This window comes from Ixodes scapularis, unplaced genomic scaffold (assembly GCF_016920785.2).
Source record: "Ixodes scapularis isolate PalLabHiFi unplaced genomic scaffold, ASM1692078v2 PGA_scaffold3__209_contigs__length_174095766, whole genome shotgun sequence".
Classification (NCBI taxonomy): domain Eukaryota; kingdom Metazoa; phylum Arthropoda; class Arachnida; order Ixodida; family Ixodidae; genus Ixodes; species Ixodes scapularis.
The window spans coordinates 13,605,271-13,621,665 of NW_024609868.1; the positions used below are offsets into that span (position 1 = coordinate 13,605,271).

Sequence of the window (16,395 nt, forward strand, 5' to 3'; positions counted from 1 at the left end):
AAGCCTTGGAATCGTTCGAAAGGTTCTGGTTTTTCCTTCCAACATTTTGAAGTGTAAACACCTCGGGAAAACTAAAAGCCTACATCCTGCTTTTAGTTTGCTCCTGCGATAAGTTTCTTCAACCGCTGATTCATCAAGTATGGCGTCTGATTTTTTTTTTTCATTCACCCTTTAGTCAAACATTTTGTCGACAATTCTTCCGTATGGTCTGTTTATCTTCCATCGATTCCTCAGTAATTTGCGAGGCGAATATGTAAATCAGAAGCCGTGTCAGCGGTGTTGACTGAAACGCCATTTCAGTAGAGAAATATTTTTTTATATATCCCTTTTCTTTTTGTTTCTTTTGTTGCGTCGTTGCCTCTTTTTTTTAAATACACTCAACAATGTTTTTTCCATAGAAAGTGACTTATTAATAATTTTTTTTTAGATTGTGTGTTCGCTTGTCACATTGGCCTCTAGGGTGCTTTGTTAACATTTTGAGGGTTTCATTGGTTGCTAAAACAAACTATAGTCAGTTGCAGGTTAAGAAGGTAGCGGCAAATGCCCCTCAAAGGGAATCAGATATCCCTCCGCCACCTCCGCATCCAATAGCGTCCCACCGTTTCCGTGACGTCGCGGCCAACGCGCGAGGAGGGTCTTGCCTTTCTGTACATATTTGCTTTATCTTTCGACTTTGACTCAGCATTGTGGAAGCCACGAGAGGGAGATTAGAGTTCTCCCCCACCGACGGAAACAAACACGACTTTCGGGGATTAGCTTCCCCCCCGATGGATACAAAGGCTGCTTTCAGGGGCTCGGTTCCCTCTCCGATGAATACAAAGGTCGCTTTCTTAAAAAGTGGGATCGGAGACAAGTGGGAATCCATTGAAGCGGAACAAGGAGCGTTTCCAGTGAACTCTTCTTTCGACTGCGGAGAGATTTGAAAAGGGCGCATCACACTTGTGGGAGGAGCTTCTCCTACCTTCTTGACTTGTAACCGACTATAATCACATCTGTTTTTTTTATAACTTTTGTTTTCTTTATTTCAAACCTTGACTTCTTCGAAATTAAATGCCGAGGACACACAGGATTTTAAACTTGGTCTAATTCTACGATGTCTACTGTCGTCAGAGCTTCGTGTCGCAAAATCCAATCACGAACCGATCAAAACCCACGGAAGACATTGCTCCGAGCAGAGCAATATGAGGCGTGTATCCTAGCTAGATTATGATTGAAACGGTTGGCCTCTAGCTTTGACCATTCACCCCGAGATCGACCATGAGGTGACGCCACTGTCACTCTATCACCATCATCATATATTGTCTCAGATTACTTTAGGGAACAGAACCGGAGTGTATTCCTTTTTGCATGTAAATAGCAACGATTTTATCATCACCATCAGAATCTGGATATCAATATTATCTACCCGTAGACTCTCCCCATTCAAGCGCCATTTGCAGTGTCGTTTGGGGCTTATATTCGACGCATAGTATCGCTCTAAACATGACCTTAGCGACGAGGAGTGTCGTACGCAGCTGGCCAAAAAAACAAGTTCCAAGAATTGGCATTGATTAAACCGAAACTCTAAAATAAACAGACGGCGCTTTATGCTGCGTTAGCTGAATCGCAGAACATCGTCAATCATGATTGCAAGTATCCAGTGGCTGGACTTCACAACACAAACATGCAGAAAACAAAAACGAATAAAAGAAACAACCTAAACAAATTTTATTTAAGAGCGTTCGTTGTGCGCGTGACGTCCAAACAATGACGATAGCGCCGCGCACACAGTGGACATGTCGTCATCCACAAGTTCGTTGGTTGTTCGCCTATGGTTCACTCCACGGAGTCTGGCCCTTTAGAAGACATTAAAAAAATCTGCAGGCCAAAAAAAAAATCTAAACGTTCACGCGTGAAGGATGCACGTCAGATCTCGCACCCCTTCTTCACAAACCCTTCCAACCCAACGTATTACGGGGCATCCTTCGGCAAGGTCGTTATTTGCATTGGGGACCACGCGTGGTCGATCGCCGACAATGGCGGCGGCTCGTTCCTGAGGGCGAGGCAGGCACAGCTCCGGAACGCCGCGAACAAGGACAGCAGTCGTCATCCTTATAACGCGCCTGGCATAAATAGCTTCCCGCGCTGTCGTCTTCTCGTGCTCTTCCTATATTCTCCGGCGACCAGAACGAGGATAAGGCGCACTTCCCCGGGAAATGACATCTGCTTGCGTGGGTAGAAAAAGGACAAAAAGGAAGAAAAAAAAAAAAGGAAGAAGCGTTAGTCCGCGACGAAGGACCACGTCAGGATTATGTGCTTCGCTACGTCTGATTGTGGCCTGTCGTTGCCAGACGCGTTTTCATTTTCTGGCTGTTTTCGTTGCGCCTAACCATGTTCCACCGCTCTTCGTGTTCTTCCGCTTGGCTTCCCTCTAGAGGGGTGCCAGATTTGTTTGGTCTTCGCCATGTTTTGTTCACGGTGGCTTTACGGGCATAGTTTGCTCAGATTTAATATTAATAATAGGTTTATTCGCTATGGGAGTAGGGCGAGAGCTCGGGGGCAGCGGTCCAGGCAACGTGATTGTTCTACCGCCGCTTCATATGTCCCTGACGGCAGTGGTGAAACTGTGGTCTAGCATCGTGATTTCCTCGAAGCAAGCATTAACCGAATAAAAGGTGGGAAGAAGACTGCCCAAATAGCTCGACGACTGATCATCTCTCTTACATTTCTGCAAGAAGTTATAAAACAATATAAAAAAAACGTAAAAAAAAACAAAACATTTACCCATAATGCGGAAACCGGGAACCTATAGAGACACGCGTTTCTTCTGGAGATTAAATCAATGAAAAATTGGAAACAGCACAAAATAAACCACATTTTTCATAATGCACCAACTTGCCCAACTTCATGGCTTGTTGCAAATTGCAATTAAATCAATATTCGAAAATTCCTCACGTGCCAAAAGTGATACGGTACGACTACATGAGTTTATGAAAGAGTCTCGTAATTTTGGGAAGGTTTATTTAATATTTTCGTCACCCTTACCTATACGGGATATATCTACTCAAACAAATATATGTATATATGTGTTGATCCATGAATATCCTTGCTTATACGATACCACAAGCATAAATTTGCAATCTTCTGGGAAACACCTATATCTTAGGTCTCTAAAAAAAAACGTTGGGGTGCGTAAAATAAATGAATCGCGTTTCACCCATCTCTGTAGCCTCCTGTATTCTCATAATGCCTGCCCGTTGCCGGAGAGAAGAAAGGTAACCAAACGTCCCATCTAGTTCTGGCACTTGCCGCAAGAACAGGCTGATGAAGAAACGCAGGGCGGACTTTGTGATCGACAACGTTTTATGTCCACTAAATATACGCAGCGATCGGTGTTGGCTGTCGTTACTTGTAAAATATTGTGTCAACTAATGTTTAGTTGGAGAACTTTCATATACCGATCGCTGCGGGGCGAAACGATGAAGAAGCATCAGTGGCGGAAAAAAAAAGAAGCCTAAACTCTTCTTGTGCTTTCTAATGTGCCCACGATCTGGCGTGACTCTGCGCCGACGCGAGGCGTTGGCTAATGCCCCGATGCCATTTCACCGTCCAAATGTTTCCTTATATCTTTTCTTTTCTCGGGTCCGGCGACACTCGATGCAGACATGCACAGAGACACTCTTAATTCTAGTGATCACCGTTAATCACTGATCAGGCGCTGTATGCGGCTACATGTCCAATCTCTCCGACGGGGTTGGGCGGGGCTGTCCCCGTGCTGGATGCCCCCCTTTCCCTCTGCTTCCCCATCATTTTGCCTCGACTCTCCGCGAGAGGCGCTCGCACCCCTTGCACTAAGAGGAGTGCTAAGAGAGGGAATTGAGCAATCGACCTCCCGGCCCAATCCTCCGGAGCGATCGGGCAGCCATTAAATGGATAACATAGGCTATAATCACTGACAATTTAAGAAACGAAGGGCGTGTCACGTTTGCCCGGTCCGGCACGCGAAATGATTGAGACAAGACCAGGTGAGAGGCATGTACATACGTAATAATATAATGAAAGGAAATCAGGAGGTAGTTATCAACAATAAAGAAAGAAAAGGAAAAGTTCAAAGCAGACCGGAGTCCCCGTGGTCAAGTCCCCACAAAAGCTCGACTCACGCCTGACGTGGCGGGGCTTCAGGAGCGTGGCGGGGCTCGTCGTGGCCTCAGGGATTGGAGCGTTGCCGGGTTCTTCGTGGCTTGAGAAACTGTAGCGTTTCTGGGCTCTCAGGAACCGGAGCGTTGCTGGGCTCTCAGGAACCGGAGCGGGGCCGGTTACGGTGAGGCTTCAGGAGCCGCAGCGTGGCCGGGTTCTCGGGAACCGGAGCGGGGCCGGTTTCGGTGAGACTTCAGAAGCCGGAGCGTGGCCTGGGTCTCAGGGACCGGAGCGGGGCCGGTTTCTGTGAAGCTTCAGTAGCCGGAGCGTTGCCGGCTTCAACAAGCTACGGGTCAGAACTCCCGCACCTGCCCGTCGTTTCTCGCGATCCTCTTCTTCCTCTCTTCTCTTCTTTTTCTTTTCTTCCCAGCTCCACACTCGTGACAATGCCCCCCAACTTTGAGAAGTTCATCGTTGAACTTCTTCTACACCGTCAATCTTGAAGTCCATTGGTAAAGTCTCGGACTGACGGTAATTCCTGCCGGCACTTGCGCAGCACTCACTCTTGACCTGGGCGATCTCGAGCCTTGGCAAAGAAAGCATCCGTTCTCGTAGCACTCGCACGCGCAGCACCAGTCTACACTCTTGACCGCCCCCGATGTAACACAGCTCCTTCATTTCACGCTCGCGCGCAAAGTACCAAAAAAAAAAATCAAGCGTGAAGAACTTCGAAATAAAACTCAATTCACATTAAATTGCGTACCTTTTCCCCCCTCAAAAAAAAGAACCATGTTTGCACTTCGAAACCAGTAACTCGATCCCCGTATTACACCATGCGCTATCGAGCAAGAAAAAAAAATAGGCACGAGGGCATTCTATGTCTAAATTCCTTATTTACATCCTACTTAAGTAGTCTGCACCTACATTATCCTTCCCCTTAATGTATTTGACGTGAAAACTATAGTCTTGTATCTTCATGCTCCATCGCATGACTCGACTATTGGTGTGTTTAGCCTTATTTAAGAATTCCGACGGCTGGTGGTCAGTTTGCACTCGGAAATGCTTGCCATATAAATATAGTGCAAACTTTTCAACGGCCCAAACTAGTGCCAGGCATTCCCTTTCAATCGTGGCATAGTTCTTTTCCGCCTTGCTTAACCGTCTGCTTGCGTACGCGACAGGGTGCAGTACGCTATCTTTTTCCTGTAGAAGGACTGCTCCCAAACTGACGCTTGAGGCGTCTGTACGTAGCACAAATTCCTTGTCTAGGTCGAGAGCCATGAGGATTGGAGGTTTACACAATTCCTCCTTCAGGCGCTTGAATGCCCTTTCCCGCTCGTCGTCCCACTGCACCTCGTTGCGAGTTCCCTTTTGGGTCAACACTGTCAGAGGAGCCGCCACCTCTGCGTAGCTGGAATGAATTCCCTGTAGAATCCAGTCAAACCCAGGAAGGACCTGACCTGTCGTTTTGTTGTCGGCCTTTGCGCCACTTGGATCTTCGTCAGGATCTCCTGTCTTGGGGCTACTTTGCCTGATCCTAATCTGTGGCCGAGAAAGCTGATTTCGTGAAATCCAATTTCACACTTTTTTGGCTTGACTGCGATCCCCGCATCGCGCAGCCTTCCGAATATAGCCTTTAGTGCATCTATGTGCTCCTCCCACGAGTCCGTTGCCACCAGAACATCATCGATATAGTGGTGTGCATTCGGTATGCCTCTTAGTAGGATCCGCATCAGCTTCGTGAAAGTCGCGGAAGCTGTCTTTAAGCCGAACGATATGAATCTGAAATGATACAGACCGCTCAAAGCTGAGAACGCTGTTCTATGCCTCGATGATTCTGTCATGGGGATCTGCCAATATCCCTTGGCTGAGTCTAACTTTGTGAAGAAACGTTTACATCCCACTTTAGCAAACGTGACATCTACCCTGGGAATGGGCTAGGCATCGGCTACCAACATGTCATTTAGCCGCCTAAAGTCAATGCAGAACCTGCTGGACCCATCCGACTTCTTCACTAATACTATAGGCGCGTTGAAAGGTGATGTTGATCTCTCGATCACTCCCAGCCGCAACATCTCTGTTATTTCCTTTTCCACTGTTTCGTGTACCTTTATCGGCAGAGGGTACTGTTTAACATGCACTGGTGCCTGAGTTGTCAGCTTCAGATCGCACTCAATCAAGTTTGTTTTTCCGGGTAGATCAGAGAAGATTTCTCCGAATTCTCCAATCAAAGTAGCAACTTGTTTCGTCTCCTCTATACTCAGGGCCGTATTCACCAGTACGTCTTGCCCGTTTTGTTGTCTTGTCAGGGACAGAGTCGGGACATCGTCTATGGCGCCTTCCTCATCGTTTTTGTTGTCATCGTCAGTTGCTGTTGCCGCGCTGCACCTCGGTGCCGCCGGGTCCATTTCGGTCCTCTCTTCATATTTTTTGAGCATATTTACATGAAAGGCTTTTCTCGTTCCGGCAATCGCCAGCTCATAGTCAACTTCATTTCTTCGCGCCGTGACGATGAAGGGACCCTTCCATTGCATGAGCAACTTGTTATTGTCGCTTGGAAGGAGGATTAGTGCTTTATCCCCTACCTTCATTTCTCGGTTGACTTTCTTCCGATCATAATACGCCTTGTATTTTACCTTGGCTTCATCCAAGCATTGACGTGCCAGTTTGCAGGCCTCCTCCAGTTTGTCTCTCAGTTCCATGACGTAGATGTGCGACGTTTTTGTTTCCTCGTTCAACGCCTCGTTGGACCAGACTTCTCTCAGTATAGTTAATGGCCCCCGTACCGTTCTCCCATATAACAACTCAAATGGAGAGAATCTCAAACTGGACTGGGGCACCTCCCGGTAAGCGAACAACAGCGCTGGCAGATACCGGTCCCAATCCTTGGGCCTCTCCTGACACATTCTACGTAGCATCAACTTTAAAGTTCCATTGAATTTCTCTACCAACCCGTTGCTCATGGGATGATAGGGAGTAGTCAAAAGGCGTCTCACTGACAGCAGGCGACCCACCTCCTTCATCAGGTCTGAAGTAAACGCGCTACCACGGTCACTAAGGACCTCTCTCGGTACGCCGTATCGCGTAAACATGTCAACTAAAGCTTCCGCTACTACCGGAGTCCCGATGGTTTTCAAGGCTACCGCGTCGGGGTATCGAGTAGCCACATCAACCATGATTAAGATGTATCGGTTCCCCGAGTCTGATTTTGGAGCAATCGGACCAATGATGTCAATGGCCATCCTCGGAAAGGGAGTTACAATCGTCGGCATGGTACCTAAGGGGGCCTTGCCTACTCTCCCCTTGGGGACCGTCCGTTGGCAAATGTCACACGACCGCACGTACCTCTTAATGTCGCTTTGGACACCCGGCCAAAAGAACTCTTCAGACACTAGTGCTATTGTGTTGCTCACGCCCTGGTGGCCTGACATTATTCCGTCATGTGCCATCCCGGTGACAGTTCGCCGAAACTTTTTCGGGAGAACCAACTGGTCGGTTTTTCTTCCGGAACTGTATGTACAGCTCCTGTACAACAGCTGATTCCTAATGAAAAACTCGTACTTCGTTCTGCCCCTGTGCTTCTTGGTTACTTTCCCAACGTCGTGGAAGCATTTCTTCAGGGTTTCGTCATTCTTTTGCTCCTGGATGAGCTCCTCTTTAGTTGTTTGAAGCAGTGGTACCTCAGGTACTCGCAGTTCGGGAGGCGATGGCGGGGGTCGACATGTAGGTTTCTTGGCCTGCACAGCCCCCCCCCCCCCCCCCCCCCCGGTGCCCATGAACTCTTTATAGCCCCGTTCGAGTAAAGATTCGTCAGCAGAGCGTTCTAGAGACTCCACACGTGTCCCTTTCGCCAGGACGCCTTCCGTCCCGGTCTTCTGTTCATCGGCTGGCTCTGTCGCCGACATAGGAGCTTCCCTCATTTTCACATTCAAACTCCAGTTTGGATCGGGGTCATTGGTATCTCGTACAAGCGGCACATTTCCGAACACCAGATCGTACAGAGGGTCGTTTACACACTTCGCTGTTAACTTTCCCGTGTAGTATGGTGTCCTAACCATAATCTCGGCCTCGGGAAGGTGCCTTACTGTTTTGTCCAGTAGAAACACCGGGCTCAATATTCCCGTGTACGCTTCCTTCGGAACCAAGCTTTGGCGAACAACGACGGTGTTGCTGCCCGTGTCCCTGAGGACAGTTATTTTGTGGCCACCCATATCTCCCTCTACAACTGGCAGATTCTCCACTAGAAACTTGGGAGGATGTCCTACTGCCGAGTTGACAACCGGAATCTTGTCACCATTCTTGAGGGTAACAAAGCCATCTTCGGGCTCGGTCACCTCTCCGTTTCTTGTCTTCGTCCAAAGATATGACGCCTGGTGATTGTCGTTAGGCTTTGACCTGCAGCTATCTGCACGGTGTCCAGTTTTCCCGCATTGCCAGCAAGTAATTCCTTTGGAGACCGGCGGACGTCCATGACAGTTTTCCGCTTTGTGCCCAATTTTGTTGCATAAAAAGCAACGCAAAGCTTTCCTGCCCCCTCCTGTTTTAGACTTATCTGCTGCCGCCACACTAGACTGCTTATTCGTCTCGTCGATTTTCGACTTACTCGTAGTAGGCTGGGCCTGAGCCTCTAGGAACAGGTCCGCCTTTGACGCAACTTCTTGCAAGCTTTGGCATTCTCTCTCTCGGAGAAAAATAGTCAACTTGGTGGAGCAAGTGAGCAGAAACTGCTCGACCAAGACCTTGTCACGGAGGGCTTCAAACGTGTGTTGAATATTGGCCATCTCAACCCACCTGTCAAAATACCCAGCGAGACGGGCGGCAAACTGTCTCCTCGTCTCTCCCTCTTCGGGCTTTGCATCCCTAAACCGTTCTCTATACCCTTCTTTGGTGTAGCGAAACCTTTGAAGCAGTGCCAGCTTCACTTTCGCATAATCCAGTGCGTCTTCTGGCGACAACCGACCCACTACCGTCAACGCTTCACCAGTGAGGCACACACTCAGAGTCGTCGCCCATTTCTGCTGAGGCCAACCCATTCCCGTTGCAGTACGTTCAAAGCGTAGCAAATATGCATCTAAGTCATCCCTTCCTTCTTCGAACTGAGGAATTAACTTATGAGGGCTAAATTGTCGCGCCTCGCCGGTTGTCGCGGCCAAGTTAGTAGCCTCTCCTTCACCTATACCTTGGATTGCAACCTGACGTGGCGCCCCTGCGCTTTGTACTGCCAACCGAAGTTCCAGAACTTCGCGTTCTTTGTCCAACCGGACACATTCCTTCTCGCGTTCCTGTCGCGCCCACGGTCTTTCTTCTCGCAGTCTAGCTTTTTCATCCTCCATCCATTTCTTCAACTCATCTCCCTGATAACCCAACTCCTTTCCCACCGCCATTAATTTCTCGTTCTCCATGCTAGTCTTTTTGACTCTAGCAATTCGTGTGTGTCCCGGACGGAGTGATCCAATTAAACTGATGGTAAATGGGATCCTGGCAGGCTCGCCACAATTGTCACGTTCGCCCGGTCCGACACGCGAAATGATTGAGACAAGACCAGGTGAGGCAAAGGCATGTACATACGTAACAATATAATGAAAGGAAATCAGGAGGTAGTTATCAACAATAAAGAAAGAAAAGTTCAAAGCAGACCGCAGTCCCCGTGGTCAAGTCCCCACAAGAGCTCGACTCACGCCTGACGTGGCGGGGCTTCAGGAGCGTGGCGGGGCTCGTCGTGGCCTCAGGAATCGGAGCGTTGCCGGATTCTTCGTGGCTTGAGGAACTGTAGCGTTTCTGGGCTCTCAGGAACCGGAGCGTTGCTGGGCTCTCAGGAACCGGAGCGGGGCCGGTTACGGTGAGGCTTCAGGAGCCGGAGCGTGGCCGGGTTCTCGGGAACCGGAGCGGGGCCGGTTTCGGTGAGACTTCAGAAGCCGGAGCGTGGCCGGGGTCTCAGGAACCGGAGCGGGGCCGGTTTCTGTGAAGCTTCAGTAGCCGGAGCGTTGCCGGCTTCAACAAGCGACGGGTCAGAACTCCCGCACCTGCCCGTCGTTTCTCGCAATCCTCTTCTTCCTCTCTTCTCTTCTTTTTCTTTTCTTCCCAGCTCCACACCCGTGACAGGGTGTGGCGTGCCCCGAGCACCTTATTATCGCTTCCCCGTTAATCAGACTGAGCCGTTGTTAGAGCCCAGAAGAACAAATTGCGAAGCAAGAAGCGTGAATAGAATAAGTAACACTCCACGTTTCTTAGACGTTGAGTGATTATGTGGAGAGCAAGTCATCTGCTTCTAGCACAGGAGTTACGGTGACGTCAAAACAATGCAGAGCTCTGATTGGCTTTGATTGAAAGGATAGTGGGTAGACCTCAATGCTAGATGCCTTAAGGTCTATCCACAATTTTTTTTTTTTTCAATCAGCCAAGAAGAGTTTGGCCTCGTTTTGACGTCACGGGAACTCCTGCGCAAGAAGCAGACGACTTGCTCTCCGCAGAGATCAATAGACCGTTTTCAAAATTCGGTGTCATCTTGTGGCCCAGAAAGCAGTTTCACATTCTACGAAGTAATGGTGAGGTCATGAAACTGTTCTTCATCGGGCATTGTCAATATCGCACGTTAATGGCGGACGAAAATTGATTCCTCCATTACCTCACATTTCTATCTTAATTTTTTTTTTTAGTTTCGATGGTGCGAACATATTATCTCAGAAGTTCAAAGCGGCGACTCATAAACGCCTCGATGAAATTTTCGCCATCAAAAAGCTTCAGAGCTGAACTTCTGCCAAGTGATTGATTGGACCACACACTTACGGAACTGTTGTATCTAATTCATGCGTCGTGTTCTATACTGGAGTCTCAAACGTCCAGCCTTAAATATCTGCCGCTTGATAGTATCCCCCCCCCCCCCCCCCCCGTTCTACTTCTTCCTTCATTAACCTCAAGAATGCCGCCATTAGTTTTGGCACATGAGCCATACACTGAGATAATGATAGTGCTCGAAATTGTCAAACTAAATTTCGAAAATATTTTATTCTTAGCGCACATTATGAAAGAAAATACTTCAGAGATATTTTATTTCTGTACTCAAGACGAAACTACAGCATTCCATATAGGTTAAATATGGAAAATGTATACAGGAGCAACTGGATGCTCGTTGGAAATATTAGAAGACGTCAATGTAACGAAATATTGATACCAGCGATTAGCGATCTTAGAGTCCTTATAGCATTCTATGTTTCCATTACTCTTTCCATTTTCTGTAATATATCCGTCTTAGTCTGGTACTTTGCTGCTATACGTGTACAATTTACCACCTCATATTAGCGCCGAGATGTTTCGGTGCCGCCCTGTCATGGTTTTCGTTCGTGACGTCATGAACGACATTTGTCTCGTCTTGACGTCACGAGTTGTCTATTCTCGACTACGCATCGTCAGTTGCGAACTAGAAGTTCGATGGTGCGTGCGTAAACATGACAACGTAAACACGGAGTAATCGCATTCCTAAACCAATGTCGTCGCCATCGTCACTCCGACATATTGGGCTGATTTCCGTTGATGATAAAAAAAAAAATTAATACGAATAAAGACGCCAGAGGGAGCGTTCGGCCATTCGAGAATTGCGACCGCAGCGACGCTTTTCGTCGGACACGTCGCTATATAGAATATATGTCACCGACAGCTTCATAAAAACAGGGCGTGGCCAAATACCTTCTTGATTTGCGATTGGCTTTTCGGCGTCCGTCTCAAGGAAGGCCAAAATCTTATTGGCTCAGGAACAATGCGGAGCGAAAGTTCGTTTGCTTCTTGCACAGGGGATGGATGGATAAAGCCCGAAAATGTATCTCCAACCAAAATATTAAAGGCAACCCGACGTTTCATAATCAAGATGGTTTCTTCTTCAGGGGTGACTGAAAACATGCGGACACAGCAGCAGCTCCTAACCTCTTCGTCTTCAAAAAGGAAAAGAAAGAAAGAGAAAATAAAAAAAATAAAAAAGGAGATATTAGGAAATTTAAAAAAGTTGTAAAATAACTTTTTAGTTATGGGGATGGTCGTCTCTTCAGCTTTTCCGTCAGGTCACGGAGGCCATGCGCGTACACAGAGGGCAGAGCGCCCAGCGACCTGTTTAGGTTTCCTGGCGTGTGCGGGATTTGCCACGATTCCAAGAAAAGTCTTCTTCGAAAATTAGGCCCTGTGTCCACCACGTGCGCTTTCGCGAAGTCAATGCGATCGTCTAGGGTATCGCAATGTTCGGCGATGGCGCTGCGCTCACTGTCAAACTTGTGCACGTCGTTCTTGTGTTGGCGGATGCGCTCGGGAAAGTTCTTCGTCTCGCCGATGTAGGTTGCAGGGCACTCTGCGCAAGGAATGGTGTAGACCACGCCCTGTGCTTTTTCTTTTGGTAGACGGTCCTTCGGTCTTGGCATAAACCTTCCCAGTGTGGACGTGGGCTTGTGGGCAACCAGAATACCTTCCTTTCCGAGTACTCGTGCGAGCGCTTCGCCGGTTCCCTCTACGTAGGGAACGCTGATGCGCCCGACTCGATGGGGCTGTCGTTCTTCTACTGGCATCTGCTTTTGTCTGGCGAGACCTTGGCGTCGGGCGATGCGCTCAATAAAGTTACTATAGCAGCCATTTTTCTTTAGGTCTTCAATTATGGTCTTCTTCTCCTTCCTTCTATCGGTTTCCAACGAGCAGATAGTCGTTGCCCTACGCAGCAGGGTCGAAATCCTGAGGCCTTACGACTCGTTGGATGGTTGGAGTGAAAATCGAGATAGCGTCCGGTGTGTGTTGGTTTTCGGTACACCGCAAACGTCAGATCTTGTCCTCGTCGGTTCACCAGCACATCAAGGAACGGCAAGGTGCCATCCGTCTCACATTCCACGGTAAATTTAATGGCCGGCTCGATAGAGTTGAGGTGTGCAAAAAATTAGTCACGTCCCGTTCCTTGAGAATGCAGAAACAATCATCCACATAGCGCATGAATACCTTGGGGCTGTTGGGGAAAGACCTCAGCGCTTTTTGCTTGATTGTCTCCATCGTGAGGTTTGCCGTTGTGACCGAGATGGCCGCACCCATTGCAGTGCCACTGACCTGTTGGAAAAGCTCCCATTTGAAGGTGAAGTATGTGCTTCCGAGACAAAACTCGAGCAGACGGCACAGCTCTTCCACAGTGAGGTTGGTTCTTGTGGTCAAGGAGCTGTCTTTTTCCAGGGCTTTGCAGGCTGCAGCAACTGCAAGGGAAACTGGGACACTTGTGAAGAGGGACACCACGTCGAAAGACACGATGGTGTCACCGTCGCTGAGATGCATTTGCGAGGCGCGTTCCACGAAGGGGCCAGCATTTTCTACATGGGTCGACGTGTTTCCGACGAGGGGAGCCAAAGTCCGGAGAAGATAATTGGATAGCACCCGAAGCGGTGGGGTTGTAAAGTCCACAATGGGTCGTAGAGGCACGTTTGGTTTGTGGATCTTTGGAAGGCCATAAAAACCTGGAGCGGAGCCATTCCTGCAAATAAGTCGCAAGTAAAGGCTCTTTGACTCAGGGTATTTCTTGAAAATCTCTGCCAGGATTTTGTTCAAGTTCCTCTGAACGTGTGGCGTCGGATCTTTCTTGAGCTTTACATAAGCTCGGCTGCCAAGAAGATCCCGTACTTTTTCCTCGTATACCTCCCGGTCCAGGGCGACGGTCGACTTCCCTTTGTCAGCCGGCAGAAGCACAATCTCCGTATCTTCGCGAAATTTGCGAAGCGCTGTAACTTCTTCCGCCGGCAGGTTGTATCGTTGCCGTTGTGGGAGCTTCAGAAGGATGCCCACCGCTTTACGCCATACTCCATCCCGGATGCTAGGGTCTAGGCGCATCATTCCGTCCTCCACAGCCGCGACCATTTCTGGAAGAGGCGGCCGTTGCGTGGTCATATTGAATCCGGGGTTTTGCCAAGACCGCAATCTCGCATGGCGAGAGCTGTCGAGAGGAGAGGTTCTTGACAAAGTTTGTTATTGGTGCCTTGACTTGAACCGTCCGATCTTGTTAGCCTTGAAATCTTCTCTTTCTGAGAAGTCCGTCGTTTATCCAAAGCAGTAGGTGCTACACTTGTGGCAAAAGCCTGCAAAGTCGGGAACACGTCCCGGATGCGGTACTCGAGTTGCCGGCGTGCGAAGGAGAGGTCTAGTTCTTTTCTTCTTAGCGTGGCTTGGCAATCGTGAATTCTGGCGCTTACCAATCGTTTCTCTGCCTGCGCCACGATCTTGGGCCCTTCCTCTGTGTGGACAAGGCGCTTGAGACGGAGGCTTCGGGGAACAAGGTTCATATCCCGGCACGACCTCGTGAAGTCGAGATGAGACTTGTAAACTGAAATGCTGCGGCTAACGTTGACAAACCGCTTCGCTAGCAGCGCTGTCTACGGTCCGAAGTCAAGGCGTAAAGACTTGAAAGTAAACATATTCGACAGATATCTGCCTGGTTGGGTGAGAGTTAAAGTCCGAAAATGTATCTCCAACCAAAATTTGAAAGGCAACCCGACGTTTCAAAACCAACACGGTTTCTTCTTCAGGGGTGACTGAAGGCACGCGGGCACACGCAACACGCGTGTCAAAAGATAAGCTTTACTTGATAAAAAAAAAAAAAAAAAAAAAAAAAAAAACGTTTTGAGCAATATTGACGGCGAGAGGCTTATTTGAAATTCTGAGCGCAAAGTGCCTGACGTCACGGGTCATTCAGGAATGACCATTTCGGTCGCGAGGGCGAAGCCGAGTCACCTCCTCTCCACGCGCCCGAAATGCCGAAAGAGAAAACAACAAAAAAAAGGAGGTCACTGCCGCGTCTTGCGCCGTCAATATTGCTCTAAAAAATATTTTCGTCTAAAATATTTTTTTTGACATGCGTGTTCCAATTAAACCTTAAAAAAATAAAGGTTTTCTTAAAGTTATAGGTGCCCGGCGAGCAGATTGAATACTGGTGCCTCGGTCGGAGTGGCTCCTTCGACAATCGTGCTGCAGCAACCACGAAACCACTGCCCCGAGTTCGCTCGCCTCCGAAAAGGGCGCGTACATATGGTTATTGCATAGTTTTCGCATTATTAGTTGATTTTGATCGCACGTTAGAGCATGGTATGTGGTTCGGAGTGGACCATAAGTCCTTCATAGAGCTGCTCTGAATGTGTGTCATGATTTGTTGTGATACCAGAATGTGTGTCATGATTTATTGTCATACCTTTTTTCTCCGAGAAAGAATATCCGCGACGCAGCGTGAGTTCAGGCTGTCACATAGGATGGATTTTTGTCAGCGTTATACATTCAATATTTGTTTTTTTCATAATATTTCATAGACTGAAAGCTTAGGAAGTGCAGTGCGTGGCGAATCCCAAAACATATTCTCATCGCTCTGCATCCAATGCAATTGCGGCGTTGGCTAATAAGTAGGCCAGAAATTTATTTTAATTTCTTTCAATTACATTAATTTACTTGACCCTTAAATTCCCATGCTTCCCGTGGGCTATTACATAGAAAGTGCGGGCAAAGTTTCACTATAATATATAAGACTTATATATAACATATGCAAACATGATGTTAAAAGACGTGGGGAGTGGCGAGCAATGTGCCCAGGTGGATCAGTCCAGACAAGGTAGTCAATTGTAATGAAGAAAACTTGAATCGACGAGTCCCATGTGTAACCAGTTGAATTTTGAGTAGGTAATCTTTGAGAGGGGAGGCATGGAAAGTCGACGGTTAGTATGCATCCGTTCTTAAGGAAAGTAGTATTGCATTTTGGATAGGTGTGTGAGAAGCGGTATATTTCTTCGGCGTTTCAAAAGGGAGTTTAGCTTTGAATGAGGTAATACTGGTAGTAGGCACAACATTGAGAAAGATGGCGCGATTGGCCTGGTTTTGAACAGGTTCAAGTAATTCTTTTCGGTATAACTGATGGGGGATCCAGACAGGTAAGGCGTACTCGAGCTCATAACTCATGAATATTATATGCAACAAATTTAACTTGCGGCATTGCCCGATGAAAATGAGACATTAAAAACTCCAAAACGTTAGTTAGCTTTTGCAGAGATGTAACTGATATGAGGTTTCCCTGATAAGTTATTATTAAAGTTGATATCGAAATACTTGCATGTTGTTAGAGCTTCGAGTGGTATGCTAGAAAGTATCAAACTATCTAAAGCTTTCCTTTGCGGTGAAGTTAAGACATTTTGTGTCGTTAACGTTGATTTCCATCCGGCCATCTCGACACCACGATTTTAAATGAAACAAATTAGTTGGCAAAAAGGGCACAATCGGATACATTTGCTATTTTTT

The 16,395-nt window shown here is 47.9% G+C and overlaps 1 protein-coding gene across 1 annotated transcript; it reads right to left on the minus strand.

Annotated features, from left to right (window-relative positions):
- Positions 1–6,130: 6,130 nt before the first annotated feature.
- Positions 6,131–8,897, minus strand: LOC121046903. The gene is made up of 2 exons (XM_040501624.1): positions 6,225–8,897; positions 6,131–6,136 (listed from the first exon to the last, which is right to left on the minus strand). The coding sequence occupies exons 1-2, from the start codon at positions 8,895–8,897 to the stop codon at positions 6,131–6,133; spliced, it is 2,679 nt and encodes an 892-aa protein (XP_040357558.1).
- Between the last annotated feature and the right edge of the window lie 7,498 nt (positions 8,898–16,395).

What these genes read in the sequence shown, in the direction of transcription:
- LOC121046903 (XM_040501624.1), bottom strand. Translation starts at nt 8,897, where the DNA reads ATGGCCAATATTCAACACACGTTTGAAGCCCTCCGTGACAAGGTCTTG.